The 15,621-nt window shown below is 46.2% G+C and overlaps 1 protein-coding gene across 1 annotated transcript in view; it reads right to left on the bottom strand.

Moving 5' to 3' along the window:
* XYLT2 (xylosyltransferase 2) overlaps window positions 1–15,621 on the bottom strand; it is a 294,426-nt gene that overhangs the window by 213,831 nt on the left and 64,974 nt on the right. Inside the window, exons 2-4 of the mRNA XM_069654872.1 lie at window positions 14,828–15,302; window positions 10,396–10,571; window positions 9,914–10,116 (exon numbers count right to left, since the gene is read on the bottom strand). Coding sequence (XP_069510973.1) covers window positions 9,914–10,116; window positions 10,396–10,571; window positions 14,828–15,302 — 854 coding nt within the window. The remainder of the gene's footprint in view (window positions 1–9,913; window positions 10,117–10,395; window positions 10,572–14,827; window positions 15,303–15,621) is intronic.

Raw genomic sequence — 15,621 nt, 5'->3', positions numbered from 1 at the left:
TATTATAGATCTTTTAATGTCTTTTTCGCTATTTTTGATAATCTTATGTATCATTTTTTAAAACCCAAATTCAGGGGCCATATCAATACCCCTAATGTAGCCTTTGAACGCCTGCCAAAGCGTCCAAACGCTATCTACCGTGCCACTATTGATCTAAAAAAATATATATATTTTTTTTTAAAAACCCCACATCCTGTATATTATATTAGAGGCAAAAACCGGACCCCATAATGCCAATGATTTAAACCTCCAGCTGGTATTCGAATTCTGACGTTTAGTCAATAAAAACTAAACCAGTATAGGGGAATGGTCTGAATATGTTCTGGGAAGCATTTCCATGGAGGTCACCTCATTCATAATACGAGGGGAAAGCCACATGGCTATTCGAGATGCAGAATCATCTACATACAAATCGTGTGTACATTTTTTGGTATTGGGGTTACGGGCCCTTCAGGCAGCTATATCCAACTCAAATCCAACATCCCCTGGAAAAGGACTTGTGCAGCTTTGGATAGTAATCTAGCTTTTCTGCGGGAGCGGTCAATTTGCAAATTCAATATGGTGTTAAAATCACCTCCCCAAAGTATCAGTATCATTGGGAACGCTTGATGTAAGCCAAGCATATTAGAGTAGAATTGCGGTTTGTCTGGGTTTGGGCCATGTGTTAAGTGATAATACGTGGAAGATCAAGTGGGAAAGATATCTTATTATTTATCTCTCCAGTGCGTCAATCATGGTTTTCATCGGGCTAAACCGCAGCCATTTATGGATCAGACTACGAGATTGAGTAAAATAAATTGTGTTCATCCCAGTACAGTGATTATGTTCCCTGTTGCATGTGTTGCTTGTAAGAACATGATTCTCAATAATGTGACCTCTGTTTTTACTGCTTAATAGTGTGACCCATACCTCCGACATTCTAACGCATACATATTACCTCGTATCATGTTTCAATTTGTAAATTGTACGCCATATAGGTTCTGGGTAGACTTTACCAATCCGTATCTGTCCAACCAAAGACCCGTTACATTTGCGCCAAGTTAAACTTTCAACCCAAACGGTTACCCTCCCCATCCTCACTTCTGGTACCCCGACTGAAGTGTACAACCTCCTCCACAACTCCAACAAAAAACAGCAATTCACCTTGGGGACAACCGAGTGCAGCGATACAATCGCCTTCTTAATTTCCATCAATAATGCAGTTTACAGTGAAAAATATATCGTACTGAAGGCACCTGGTGAACACTACTTTATAACCGTATATTTGAAAAGGAAACAAACAATAAGATAGACAAGTCTCAGGCTGAAGGTAGGGGAATATTGTCTTCAATAAATAGTTACTTCCACCGATATGGTAAAGTAATGCTTTTTTTGTGCAAAACTCAAACCCGAGTTAGGCAGGGAACACCATTGATCATGCAACAGCTCTCTCCCATAATACTTCTTCACCCCCAAGAATGTTTAAAGTTCCTGCTGTACTGCCAGTGAGAAATCAGGATATATGTGCCTCCTCATATAGGCCAACTGTAATTCTGCAATGTCCCGAGCAGCTTTCAGGATAGCGTCTCACTAAAGCACTCTAGCTATGATGGGTCCGGACCCCCGGGTATGGGAAGCGCAACCAGTGCTATATGTGCTCTTTCAATTTGAAACACGGATGACAGTTTAGGATGATTTAAGAAAGATAGCAACGTTTGCTCCAAAACAAGACTCCATGACTCTGGTGATTGGACTCTCAGGTATCCCAATCAGGTATATGTTATTGTGGCGTGATCGCGATTGGCGTTTGTCACATTTTTTCTGCACCACCGACATTGCTTTTTTGAGTGTTGCCAGTTCCAATGTCATGTCATTCGGCTCATCCTCCACTAGGCCAACCCTATATTCCACCTCAGTAAGACTGTGCTGCGTTTTCTCCATCTTGACCTTTATGGCAGTAATGTTGGCTGTGATAAAGTCTAGTTTAGTATTTATGGACGTGAATCCCGCCGACATGCTAGCTATGATTACTTGAGTTCCATAGAGATTGATTAAGTAGACTTCTCCCCACTGTCGGTAGCTGGACTCGGTGTCTTTGATGCCACCTTAGTGAAAGGATACATGCTGCCTTACTTTTAAGAGTCATTAAGTCATCCTTGCAGCTAGTATTTCTCTCCCACACAAAGGCGCAGTATGTTCAGGTGTTGCACGGCCGTGGTCAGTCCGTCCCTTGTAAGGAGGAGGTAATGCACTAGTGCCCAATTCAAAGGCGTGCTGGGGCGTGCAGTCAGGGATACAAGTGGGACGCAAGATTATCCTGCACAAAACTGTGCGTTGTAGTCAGTTGCCGCCCTGATTATAGCATTGAGTGGCTATCCCCCTCTGTGGATGAACTGACCGTGTGTAGACGTTACCTTTCTTTGCAGGGTCTTAATCTCATAGTGGATTACAGCAGGGATGTGAGGAATGATCTGATGGTCCCTTACACCAAGAAGAACATTCTTAATGAGAGAGGTGTACACTTCAAATCGGAAGGTGGGCAACCACAGACTTCATGTGGTAAGTCGAAGTCAGCAGAGCAAAATTACGGTGCAGCGCAGGCGGCTGGAACCAACCGGGTCCGCCACATCGTCCGGTAGTAAAGCCTACTGCGTCAGCCACCCCTTCCCTTCAGGCCCTCCAATCACAGCCACCCGGAGCAGGCCGCTCCAGTCAGCCCAGCCACAGGAGAAGCATCAGGTGTGAGGAGCAGCAAAGAATCGCAACCCCCCACCCCCGGAGAGGGTCTGGGTTGTGCAATATCCGACGGACTCCAAGTAGCAAGCTTGCTCCTGCGCAGGAGCTGCCTGTAATGACACCTTGCCTCCACGGACGCTGCGGCTCAGCACCCAACACCATGTAACTGTTGATCCGAACATCGGTTCCATTCCAAAATTGGCCCACACCTTCAGGGCCACTTCCGACCCGTTTGGACCAAGTTGCAGCATCGGATTCCTACTAAAGTAGGAGCTGGAGAAGTGTTACAGAGATGTGGCCCAGAGCACTGCAGGACCACAAGCATCTTAAGTATCGCAGCAGCCCGTGGTTTCAGGTTTCTGCTGTGGTAGAGTGGGTTTTATTTAGTGGTTGAGGGCGAGTATGTTGGATACTGGAAAGTTTTTAGTAGGGTTAGGGGCGAGTGGTCTGTACGCTTCTCTGTGGGGGTTGAGTTGGTTTAACATACTTGTACATTGGTTTCTATTAACATGTTTGATTTCATTGGGTATCTCCGTTTCGGTTTATTCGGTTCCTGTTTTGATTTCGGTGTCTCCCGAGAGAGTTTCCAAAGAGAATGCTGATCCACCAAATTTCAACTTTGAGTATTGCTTTGGTTCGAGGCCAATGTGGTTGCTGGATCTCAGTGTAAGGAATCAGCGTTTGTTTTCAGACCATCCCATATAGATGCTAGTGGTGTTTCTTATCCTCTCATGGGTCTGACACAGATTTGTGCCTGGTCTTGAGATCTGGTTATTTTCAATACGTTCCACGATTTGTTCGCATACGTAGCTTTCTAGGAGTTTTGACCGGTACTGAAGTTTGACATCGGTTGGTAGTTGGTTAGGTCTTCTGTGTTTACCAAGGGTTCTTGTTTAGGGTGAAGAAGGAATCTTCCTAAACATAGAACACACAATTTGGAACCTTTCCTTTGAGCACAGAGGGGTACTTGTGGTTGAGCAATCTACTTTGGAGGTGAGCAGGGTACAAAGAGATACAAGGCACCAAATTAGGACTTTGAATAAAGTAATGACTGCACACAGAGGCATATGAAAGGCATAGCGTTCTTTCATAGATAGTTGACATTTTGATGGGTTTAACGAGTATTTCTTACCAAAAAAAAAACTAATTGAAAAATATAGGGAGTTGGGGGTAGTTGGGAAAGTGTGTATAAGGGGTGGTGGGAGGGTCGGGAATAGTTAAAAAAATAGGGGATGGGGGCTTGGAAGGGAACCGCCCCACCCCAAAAAAAAAAAATAAAACAAATCAATTTTCATGAGTTTTTTCAGTAAAAATTCATTAAAAAAACATTGGATTACAACCATCCAAAATGACGTAGAACCATATGAAAATCTACTTGATCACTTGTAAAAAGGTAATTAATGTGATGGTGCATGTTAAGTGGATTACATTCAAGTTCTTCATAACTCTTCGGTCCTACTCCTACTGGTTAGGGTTATCTACAAAGTCAGGGGTCAAACAAGAACTCCGGTCTACCAAGTCAGGAACAAAGCAAAATGATCAACCCTACCTGGTTTCAGTCTCCCATAATTAATTATGGAAAAGATAGACAGGCTTCTGAAAAGTTGGCCAGGATACTGGTCCTAATGCTGCGTGCCCCAGTCCAACTCACCAATGGAATCGAACCAGAGTTCAAACTTAGGTACAGCAAGGTTCCCATCAACTAAGGAGCCTACAACAACCTTCTATATGAGCTGATTCATACATGGAAACAGGCAGCCCTATAAACATGCGTAATACCAGCCACTTTTATTCCCTCAAAACTTCCAAATACTCCATATAATGTATTTATTGGGAGAAAGAAAAACTCCCAACAATGAATAGGAACCCTGCCTGCTGGTACCACCAAAACCATTTCACAGATCGTTTTGGACCAGGGTTACCAGCAAAGCAGTGCCACAGGGAGGACCGCAATTATTAATCTCGGATCTGAAGAGGAACTTGAAAGTGCAAGTGCATCATAATCTGGATGAATAATTAGTGTAGAGAAGAAATTACAAATATATATGTTTAAGAGTTAAAATCTATTTTTACTTGGCTAAATCAATACCACCACTGGGCAGGAGAATTACTTTAAAAAAAATATATATATTTACCCAAACCTCAAAATATACATAGTAAAATTAAAGCAATTCTCTGGAGCTTTGAAAATAGGTGGCCTTGGGCACCCCACAAGAATTACACAATGGCTGTCACCAACCAGACGAGCCCACACAGTGCGCAGAGACTAGCATAGAGGAAATAGGATACATGATGTTGTGACCCTGATCGATTTAGGGCTTCTACGAGGGACAATGGGAAGCCGCATTCCTGATTAGGAATCAAAACTAGGGCTCATCAGGGAAAAGTGTGGTAAACTGGTCAGGGTAAAAAAACCAAAAAAAATTAGAAGTAATGGATTAAACTTTTTGCCACCCAGATTCTCCCCTACTGGATGCAAGACTTACAGAATTAACAAATGTACTTCTCAGGACACATCTTCATATAGAAGAAGGTGGCAGAGGGTTAGGAAAGGAATACTGGCATCATTCAAAAGAACACTCCATTTTTGTGTGCCCAATTTGAACGAAAAGGGCATTTCCCTTCCTGCCCTGAACTGCATTTTATGCAGAATGTTGTGGGCAGCCTTGTGGTTACTCTTGCTATTCGCACACACCCAAGACTACCATGTACAAGTTCTTGCTCCAGTTCTGTGCGTTGGCACTGGTATGCCCTTTCCCACATCATCTATCGTCTTATGGACTAGCCTGGAAGTCCTTAGCAGACGCAATTCTGCGGTGTTGAGCGACGCAGGTGTTTGGCAGCGAAGGGGTTTGCGGCGTAGACTGCGAGTGCGGATGACTCGCCCTCCTGTCTACGGCCGCCAGGCAAGAATTTGTGGGGAGTTAGCTTGCTCTGCGCTTCTTAGCCCCTCTGTCCATGCCCTCCTCCCCCAGCTCTCTTTCTGCATCAAGCCCATCATGTAGTGTGATTGATTTGTTCTCGTCTCTTCGGCTTGCACCCCTCTTGCGCCTGTCCCGTGTCTCCTCCTCCTTACCTTCGTTTCCCCCGCCCTCAAATCCCCCTGCCCCCTTTTTCCCCTCCCTCAGCATCCTCTATGGTGTTCTGTTCTATCTTCTTTAACTGCTTCTCTATCTAAGGACTATCCTGTCCTTACTAAATCTGGTAGGAAGAAGTTGAAAAGCGATATCCTGGTCTCCAACACAGGCGATACCTACACCAGCGCTTTCTCCAGACAGACCCTCACAGACATCCTCTTTGTCGTTCTTTCACCAGACCTATGGATTCCACATATGGTCTCTGTGCTCTCTCCTTTTCCCCCCTCCTCTCCCATTAAAGGTGGCACCCGGTGGGAGGCCCTCCTGGGCCCCTTCCACTCCGCAAGACCATTATTAATGTTTACCCAAATAGCACCGTCTTGGTCCAAGGCCCACCTCTTTTTTTGATGGACGCTTCCTGCGCCCCATCAATTTCCTTTCTGCTCCTGCTGTCCCTTCTTTCCCCTTCTCCGGCTGCCCTGTTGCCTCCCTCCTCTGCCACCAATCTAGCACCTTCATCCTCCCCCCTTGGCTACCTTGCCCGATCCTCCTTGGCCCACCGTCAGGCTCTTTCTGTACTTCCAAGGGCGTACCTCTGACCTGTACCCCTCCACGGAAGTCTTTCAAGGGTGGCAACCTTCTCCACATTGCCACTCTCAACTCTCGCTAAGCTGGAAGGACTCAACCTTAATGTTATTGGTCTTACAGAGACATGGTTCACAGCCAGATCTGTCATAAGTTTTGACACTCTCTTCCCCGATGGCTACAAGATCCTCTCTGCGCCCAGATCCAACCGTCCCAGTGGGGGTGTAGCCTTGATCTTCCCCGATTGGATCCCTAGCTCTATCATTCCTATGCAGGTCTGCTCCTTTGAATGCCTGGTCTGTAGGCTTTCTCTCTCTGTGGCTACTATCTACCAGCTGCATGGTCAGGTAACCTCCATCCTCTGAGTGGGCGGACCTCTACTCCTCGCCTCAAACACTCAACTCCTTCTCCTCCTCAGACCTCAAAATCCACCTGGATGCTTCTTGTCCCTCCTCTGGACTCATTCGCTACCTCTGCGATTCTCTTTCGGTCACTATTCTTCCCTCTGGCGCACACACTGCAGGGCACACCTCGGATGTTCTGATCTCCTCATACCTCCCCCTATCCAACCCTCTCACCACTCCTCTTCTAGAGTGACCACTTTCTCCTCTCATCTCATCTCTACTCATCAGGCCGAGCCAACCCCTGCACTGCCACCCACCCTCTTGGTCATCCGACCCATGAAGCGTGTGTCAGTTGGGGCTTTTGCTGCCACTTTCTCTCCCCTCCTGCACCTGTTACCGGCTCCCATTCTGACAGTCCTTTCCAACCTCCATTCTGCTATCTCCGACACGCTTGATGTACTCCCGCCCCTCTGTCATGAGGATCCGCTTGAAGCCCAAAGCCAAGTGCAACTCTTAGTATGACTCAGACCTCATCAGCCTTAAACGCAAGTGTAGGGTGCTTAGAGGCAATGGCAGGCATCATGTGCACCCACTGACAAACTGGCCTGCCGCCTCCTTCAAAGGCAATACAGACGCTGTCCACATTAGAACAAGCGCTCACATCCAAGCTTGAGTCTTTATACGGCATCAAACAACTCGGCCGAACTCTTTAAAATCTGCAAAAAGCTGGCCAACCCTGCTGCAGTCTCTTCCTCTTATCCCCTCACAGGCTCTCTGCACGTTCTTGGCTTCACATTTTATCTAAAAATCCCAAGACATCCTGGCCACCCTCTCTTACTCCCCTCCTTTTTCCTCTACTTCTTGCCTTCCTGTGGCCGCTTTTCCTCCTCCCTGCTCTTCCTTTCCTCTGTTCACCCCTCATGAGGTTTCTAGACAAGTCTGAGCTATGAAAGTCTTGTCAAAACAGGTTCTTCCCTGTTCATCCAAAACCATAGCGACACCCTCGCTCCAGTCTTGGCCGACTTATGCAACCACTCCTTCGCCATTGGAACCTTCCCTTCACCCTGAAGCACTCCTTGTGCACCCTCTACTTAAGAAACCCTCAGCTGACCCTCCCACCCCATCCATCTAACTATCGCCCGATCTCCATTACTCCTTTTCTGGGCAAACCCTTGGAAAAGCTGGCCATCTCCCAGATCAACCTTCACACTGAATCAGTTGGTTGTCTCCATGTGACCATCAGTCTCGCTTCAGAGCGGCCGGAAGCACGGAAACTGCTTTCCTGAACATGCGTGAAGACATGCTGTCAAACCTTGACACTAATCAGACTTCTGTCCTCATCCTCGACTCTTCTGCTTTTGATACTGTCAAACATGCCATCCTGGTCAACTGGCTCTATGATAACATGGGCATCACTGATCAGGCCCTGGCCTGGCAGACCTCCCTTCTCTGACCGACCATCCTAGGTCCAACTTGGGTCCTTCCTCTCTATCTCGCTCTACCGGTGGTGTTCCCCAGGGGGTCTGTTCTTTCTCCTTAGCTGTTCAACCAATACCTAGCACCTCTCGCCCACTGCATAGCTGCTCTCTGCTTCAACCTTCAGTACTATGCGGATGACACTACGTTTGCTTTCAGGCTCCCCTCAGCCACCTCTTCTCCCTCTCATCCTGGATTGTCTGTCCGCAATCCAGGAGTGGTGTGGCACCAATGATCTCTGCCATAATGGCAGTAAAACAGAACCTCCTCATCGGCTCACCAGCACCTTCCTTTCCTCCCACTCTCTGGCCGCCCACTCTGAGCCCTCTTTCTGCTCCCACGTGTGAGGCGAAGAACCTCGGGGTCATCTTCAACTCCACACACTCCTCCTATCTCTGATGTTTCTAAGAAGTTAAACTACCAGCTGCACCTCCTTAGAGGTATTCTTCCTTCCCTCACTTTCCCCCAAAAGCTCACCGTCTCCCCGAGCTCTGGTTCTCTCTAGGCTGGACTACTGCAACAGGCTCTTTCTAAATCTACCTGCCTCTACTCTGTCCTCAACAACTTATCCGGAACAGGAAAGCAAGACTTATCCTTGGCCTCAAGTCCATGGATCGTATCTCTCCGGCTCTGAAATCTCCCCATTGGTGGCAAGGATCAAGTTCAAGACCCTCTGCATTGTCCAAAAGGCTTTCTGGGGTTTGGGACTGCAATACCTCCAACTCCCTCTACTGAAAAATCTTCCCAATCGCACTCTTTGCTCCTCCAACTCCTTGAGGGCCAGTCGCTTCTCCAAGCAACTAGTTGGGGGCAGATCTCTTTCTTCGGCTGGTGCCTCCCTCTGGAACAGCCTCCCTGAACTGGAGCAGAACCATCTTCAGGTTCCGGAAACACCACAAGACCTTCCTCTTTGCTTCTACCTTCTCTCCCTCTCCCCCACTGATCTCCTGTCTGATACATGCACTGGTCACCTGGCAACACTCTCAATTCGGGCCTAGAACCCCGCACTGCCCAGCTGCATACATGCACATCCTCTTGGCACCCCCTGCACTTGTGGTGTGTATCTGTAATCCTACAGTCCCCTCTCTTGCACTTATTAGACACAGGTTGTCTGCACGTCTAACACTCGCACCTGTTGGCTGCACTACTTGTGTTTCCCCGATTCCTTGTCCTGCATTTGTCCATCCTACCCACCCCACACCCCAGCACTTCTCCCCCTCTCCCCTACAGTTGCACAATCTCAATGTCACTAGGCATAGTAAGATCGTATTTTTTGTCCTCCCAGTTTCCACTCCGTTGCCTTTGCGCGCCTTGAAACACTTGTGTATAGGTGTGTCATAAATGCCATCATATCAGATCATGCAGGCAAGTGCAAGCAGCATCTGTATAATCATATAATTGAGGTTTCCAGTCTATAGATTTTCAGCACAGGAAACCTTATAAAAGGCTAACCTCAGAGGTTTTTCTAGCTTCTCTTAAAGCCACAGTTCACCCACTCACTACAATTTTAGCTTTTTTCCAATACTGTTGATCTGTTTTGCGTTTATTAATCAGAGTAATGTTCTACATAGTTAAACTAACCGTGAATAAAGTTCACATCCTGCACCAGCACTCTTATCAATCAACCCCTGAATAACACGCTCAGTGAAAACAGAGAAGAACTTGCTAATTTTACAAGCTGCTGTTCCCCATCTAATTCACCCATTGCCGTCTCACCTGGTTGGGTAGTCTGTAGCACTGAGGTTGATGTAGAAGTCCCATGGCCAATCTGGCATCTCCAACAGGTCCTTCATACTGTGCAAGTACATAGTCAGAAGACTGGCACCACCCCAGATGGTGATCATGCGCCAGGGTGTGACACGCATGTTGGGATAGCGCTGTGCAAGCGCCGTCACCTCACGGTGCAGGTAATTGGAACGCTGCAAAACAAAAAGGAGGGCAGGGTGAGATGTAATATAGCGGATGGAGGATGAATAGTTGAGGGGATGTCAACCATCAACAGGGTGGAGGACAGGGAGGAGTGATGACAGATGTGATTAACAATGAGGCAATGGTGGATTAAGGCCATAAACCACAATAGTGTAAAGAATGAAAGACATGATACTACTTCCATGTCATGAGGAGCAGACTTTCATTGGCATGCATTCCTCTACCACAGCTCAGATAATTGTACAATCTGTTTCCCAGATTCCCCCTACCTTATCCACATGGATATAGAAGAAGTGATCCCGGTGGTAAATTGCCTTGATCAAACGCTTCAGCTGCCGGATGGCCCTGCCATGAACAACCAACATGTAGGCAATACGTAAAGGCCTTGCACTTGGTGCGTGCTTCACCTCCGTCTCATCCCATTGCACAGCTGGGCTCCCCTTCCCTGTGCCAGCAAGACACACAGGCAGTGAGACAGACAAGTAGTAAAACAGACAAATGATTAGGCAGTGAAAGATACCTGCAGCAAGGGAGACCACCAAACAGCAAGGGAATGTAGGCAGGAGAAAGAAAAAGAAAAAGAGCAAGATGACGGAGCAAATGAGGTACACATTAACACCCACCAATGTTTTGACCGTTGGCCTTCCAATAGAGGAGACAGACAATGACCGAGGAGAGACTGGGCGGCAGACCGACAAAACTATATACATGGCGGGGAGGAGCAAATGCTAAGCCTAGAAGAGTGTGTATTCTGCCTGCCAAAACCGTCACTAGATGATCAAGTTGCAGGGCCGACTGCCCCCTGAATCTTCCCTCAATGTCCATGCTCTATTGGTGTTCCCCGTTCCCCCTCAGTGCTCCTCTTCCAACAGGCCAAAGTCGACCATCCAGGGTACTCAGAGCGCTGCACTCACCAATGTTCTATATATTTGTATATAAAGCAATGCTGCCTCTTCTGCTGAAAATTTTAAACATGTTGTATATTTAATGCAAACTCGCTTCACTCTAAACATACATTCATGTGATGCACACCTGTCCCCAACCGCCAATGCTTAATGTTTGGGGCATAGTTGCTAGACACCTGAATGTTAAAATTGCAGCATGGCATCATAATCAAATGTTAAATGCAGTCGGCCCATTTTACATTTGTTGGCTGTTGGGTAAGACTTTCATATCTATGATAAATCTTTCTGATCTGTGTCAACTCCAGAACATTTTGCTTAGACTAGGCAACTATTTTACCTTGTCCCTAGGTGAGGGGGAATCTTTTCCCCCTTCTCACCTAGTCTTTCACTCTTGTTATGGGCGACTATGTCCCTCCATGGTGTATGGTTGAAGTTATATTTTAGTTTCCTACAACATTTGGGCTTAGGCTGGGTTGCCTTTATGAGCCACCCTGTTTATTTCTCGTTCATGTACTTGGGTGAACTACAGAAGTAGTAAAGGGGGATGTGCATCCCCATTTACATTGAATATAGTGAGCACATCACACCTTATGCATACCCTTTCTTAACTTACCTGGTCACATTTAGTTAAGGTTTTCTTCAATGGCTGGTGGCGGTGTAACTACTTTTATGACTTCATTACTCGCAAGATGTTAATTCAGCCTCTGTAATGCACAGAAGGGACACCATTTTGCTAAAATAGGAGAATCCTTTTTCGCAATTTCGTGTTTGACTGCTGTTTGAGGTCTTCCCCTGCCATTCTAGGCAGTAATGACCTCAGTGGCTGTGTTGTCTTCGGCGGGAATCCTTTAGATTCCCCACGCAGGCTCTAGAGAGACTGGAAAGGCAGGAAGTGAGGGATGAGTCCAAAACTCTGCATCCCTTTGTCTTCCACCTTGCCTGAAAGGGAACAGCCGAGACCACCCCTTGCTGTAAAATGCAGGGAGAGAATGCCGTAGTTGTACTGTAGTTCCTGATAAATACTCAGAACCTGGAAGCTGCGGACAAGTTGACCACTGGAGCTGAAACCGAAGTGGATGGTTAAGAAACTGAGGCTGTAGCAATTTCCAGTGACTGGAGAGCGTGCTGTGTAACCGGAGCCTGCTGCAACCCTTCCTTCCAATCGACCTGGGGATCCTGGCATGAATGACCCAGAGCCGGGTGAGAGCCACTAGACTCAAGACCACCTGCATTTTGAGCCAACCCACGTCGTGCTGCAACCTTGGAGGGCTGCAATATCTCAATACACTTGGACCTCGAGCCATCATGCAGTACATGGTCATCTGAATTTCGAATCTTGCAGAAACTTTCTGGGCATCCTGCTGGACCTCCAGAGATGTGGATCGGGTCAGAGGACCTTAAAAATAATGAGAATCCAATCAGCGATATTCGGACTCCTGAAAAGCGTAACAAAATCTACAGAGCTGCATTCGGCCGCAAAGAAACTCTTGCCTGGAGCCTTCCCAGTTGATCCCTGCTGCAGAAGCCCTTCCAGTGTTCTGTCTTCATAAGGAATTCACCGGCTGGGTTTTTTGCTGCAGCTGGAACTCTTCTTCTGTGCCAAGGTACTGTGTTTGCTGGTGTATTTACTTAGCTTAAGACTTTGTGATTTCTGTAAAGCTTTTGGGGGGCGGAGGGGGGGGTTCTTGTGACAGAGTCCTTGCATCCAGTTACCCCAAGCCCACTGCTGGCATCCTCCTAGGGTGTCTTTTTAGAAGTCCCTGGACTCTCAACTAAGTGAAATACTTAATTGTTTGACCAGTCTTCCGTAGGAACTCTGACTTTTGCTACTTCAGTGCCTTCCTGAATTGTTAAATGGAACTAGTGCCCCCGTCTGCCACTGATAACAGTCATGCTCCAAGAATAAGGGAAAGACTTAAGGATTGGGCCTATATTTCCTAGAAAAGAGAACAAGTGTTTAAAAGTTTACTTACTTGTAAAGTAGTTGGTTGGTAACTAACTCTGAAAGCGCGCATTTACAAAAGGTTCTTACCGTGAATGGGTGCTGTGACATTCTAAAAAATTATATACAAGGTTAATTTACTCACTTGTAAATTGGTTGTGCCTCTTTCCCAAAAGTAAGGCTGTTGGCTTCACTAACTATTTCTTTCCGAGAATAGGTGTATAGGTTTCCAAACTGGGTCTTGCTTCCCCCCTAACTTGCTGTATAGCCCGTTCAGAATAAGTCTGCCTTAGGTTTTACTTACCTAGAGTCATTCATAAGGTGTAACATTGGGGTTTGATATCCCTGGTCTGTTTTATACAGATGCTAAAAACAGTCTTAGGGTTATACTTCACTTTAAGTTGCTGGTAGCTCCTTTAAAAAGAATCTAGGTTTTCCTCACCTAGTAGAACTGTTAACCTGAATAATAGCTATAGGGGTTACTGTTACTTGAATGAGTGTTCCACTAGTCAGAAAATTATCCTGGTAACAAGATTGGTTTACTATGCGATTTCTTTGCGGAGTGTCACTGTTTAGCTGACAGGGTATACTACCCTTGTATTACTGAAAGTAATCAAAAAGTAATTATTTAATTTATTTATTTATATAGCGCTAAAGCCCGCAGGCATCGGAGCGCATTACAAAAAGACAGGCCATGTAGATGCAGAGTAACGGGACAGCGTGAAAATACATATAGTGATCATCTCATGGGTGCTAAGGGTCGTCTTAATTTAAAGGGTTATTTGGTTGGTTTTTGATTGGTTGGTTTGATTTGATTGGTTTTACTCCCCATGAATAGTTGTGGCCCATACTAAATGTGTATATGGTCTGACTTCCCTAGAATTACTATTAGGTATTCTGACAAAAGCTTTATGCTATGTTCTGTGTACCTTCATGCATTGTGGTGTGTTTATGACTCTATAACCAGTACTCCGAGACTTAACTTCCATTTATAATAAACCTTTATTTGTATAATACGTCTGGTTGCGTTTCTATCGAATCCTTTGTGTACTACAGGTTCCATGTACTGTCATACAGCCCTCTTTCCCTCCTAAAATAAGCCTCTGTGCGCCGTCTATGCTACCATATACTCAGGTGGTACAAACCTTTTCTAAAAGTGGAGTTGTGCACTGTCTCAGTTGAATGGTTTTACTGAGCCCTTAGTTGGACTCCAGAAAAACTGTCCTAACATTTGCTGCAACCCTCTCCAGATATTAACTGCACGTAATCGTTAAAAATGTAACTCATTGCTGCCCCTATCTAGATGATGATGATGATGATGATGATGATGATGATGATGATTTGATGCATAAACCAGGTGTTTGGCCGCTACAGATTATCGGGGTCAGGAGAAAGGACATGTATTAACAATCATACCCGACTTGCAGGGTTCGAAATTGCTGGCAACTATTTAGTTCCTGCTTTTAGTCTAGGAGAGCCCAGTTGGGTTCAACAACTACCAGGAGCTACTTTTAGCTCACCAGGCTAACTACCATCATACAAACAAACATAGCTTTGTGACACTAACTTTGTGCATTTGGGAATGCCTATAAAGAAGCATTTGGACACATCTAGAGCACATTTAAAGCACAACAGATCATACATACATGACACAAAGGTTACATTTGCTTCTCATGGGGCACTTACTTACTCCTGGTACCCCAGAAGTAACTCTTGTACCGGGTGATACCTGAAAACCCATAAACTGGCTTTAGCTCATGGCTTTAGCTCCTACTCATCAAATCTCAATTTGGAACCCTTCCTCAGCCAGGGGAAACGGTCATGGGGTGCAGAGACAACATATCACACACTCACCCGCTAGTTGGCAGTATCGTGGCACAGAATGGGGCATCAGCTTTCCTGCCTGGTGCAGACACATGACATTTGCTATCTCCTGCCGGCACTGCCGGGTACTTGCTCTTGCGAGAGCAGAAAGCGCTTCTTTGCCAGTGATCTCACATTTTGGAAGAAAGCGATTGTCAGTGGGCGGAGGGGATCCCTCCACACTGCCAGTATCACCATGCTGAAGGACAAACAGTTGCGAGTCTCCACGAGGATCACTCAGATTCCTAGCATTTGTTAAGTCATGAATGATTGGAATCCTATGGATAGATCTGCGTTTGGCTGTTGCAGTCCGGACCAGTCTGGACGCCACTGCGCCTGGATTCTCCACTTGATTTTCCCACCTCCCATGTTTCCGGCTAGCATTACCACGATGAATGGCAGAGCTGTCTGAATCTTTGGCGTCATCAGCATGGTCAGCAAATCTGCTCTTCCGAGGCCTTCCCGTCTGCAAGTTAAGAAAAAGCACATGTAAGAAGACCGCCAATAAAAATAATTTTTTTAAAAATCATTCTAAGCGACAGTATGCAAACCTCCAACTGAAACCCAACGATCTGGGCCCTCTAATGCCCACACTCACAACTTTGCGTGTTGTGGACCACAAAAAACCACACAAACTATACAGGGCAGACCAGTTCTGGTCTGCAATTCGATCGCCTTTTGAGGACTCCAAGAAGACCAAACCCCTGTATCAAGAGGATGCATGGCAGCACTATCACTTTCGGATGCTGCCAGAGGTCAGTCATATACAAACATTTATGCCTTCA

This window comes from Ambystoma mexicanum, chromosome 3q (genome assembly GCF_040938575.1).
Source record: "Ambystoma mexicanum isolate Mex_15411 chromosome 3q, UKY_AmexF1_1, whole genome shotgun sequence".
In the NCBI taxonomy this organism is placed as follows: Eukaryota; Metazoa; Chordata; class Amphibia; order Caudata; family Ambystomatidae; genus Ambystoma; species Ambystoma mexicanum.
Note: the sequence above shows the minus strand (reverse complement) of the source record. Positions and strands in the feature narration are given on the sequence as shown.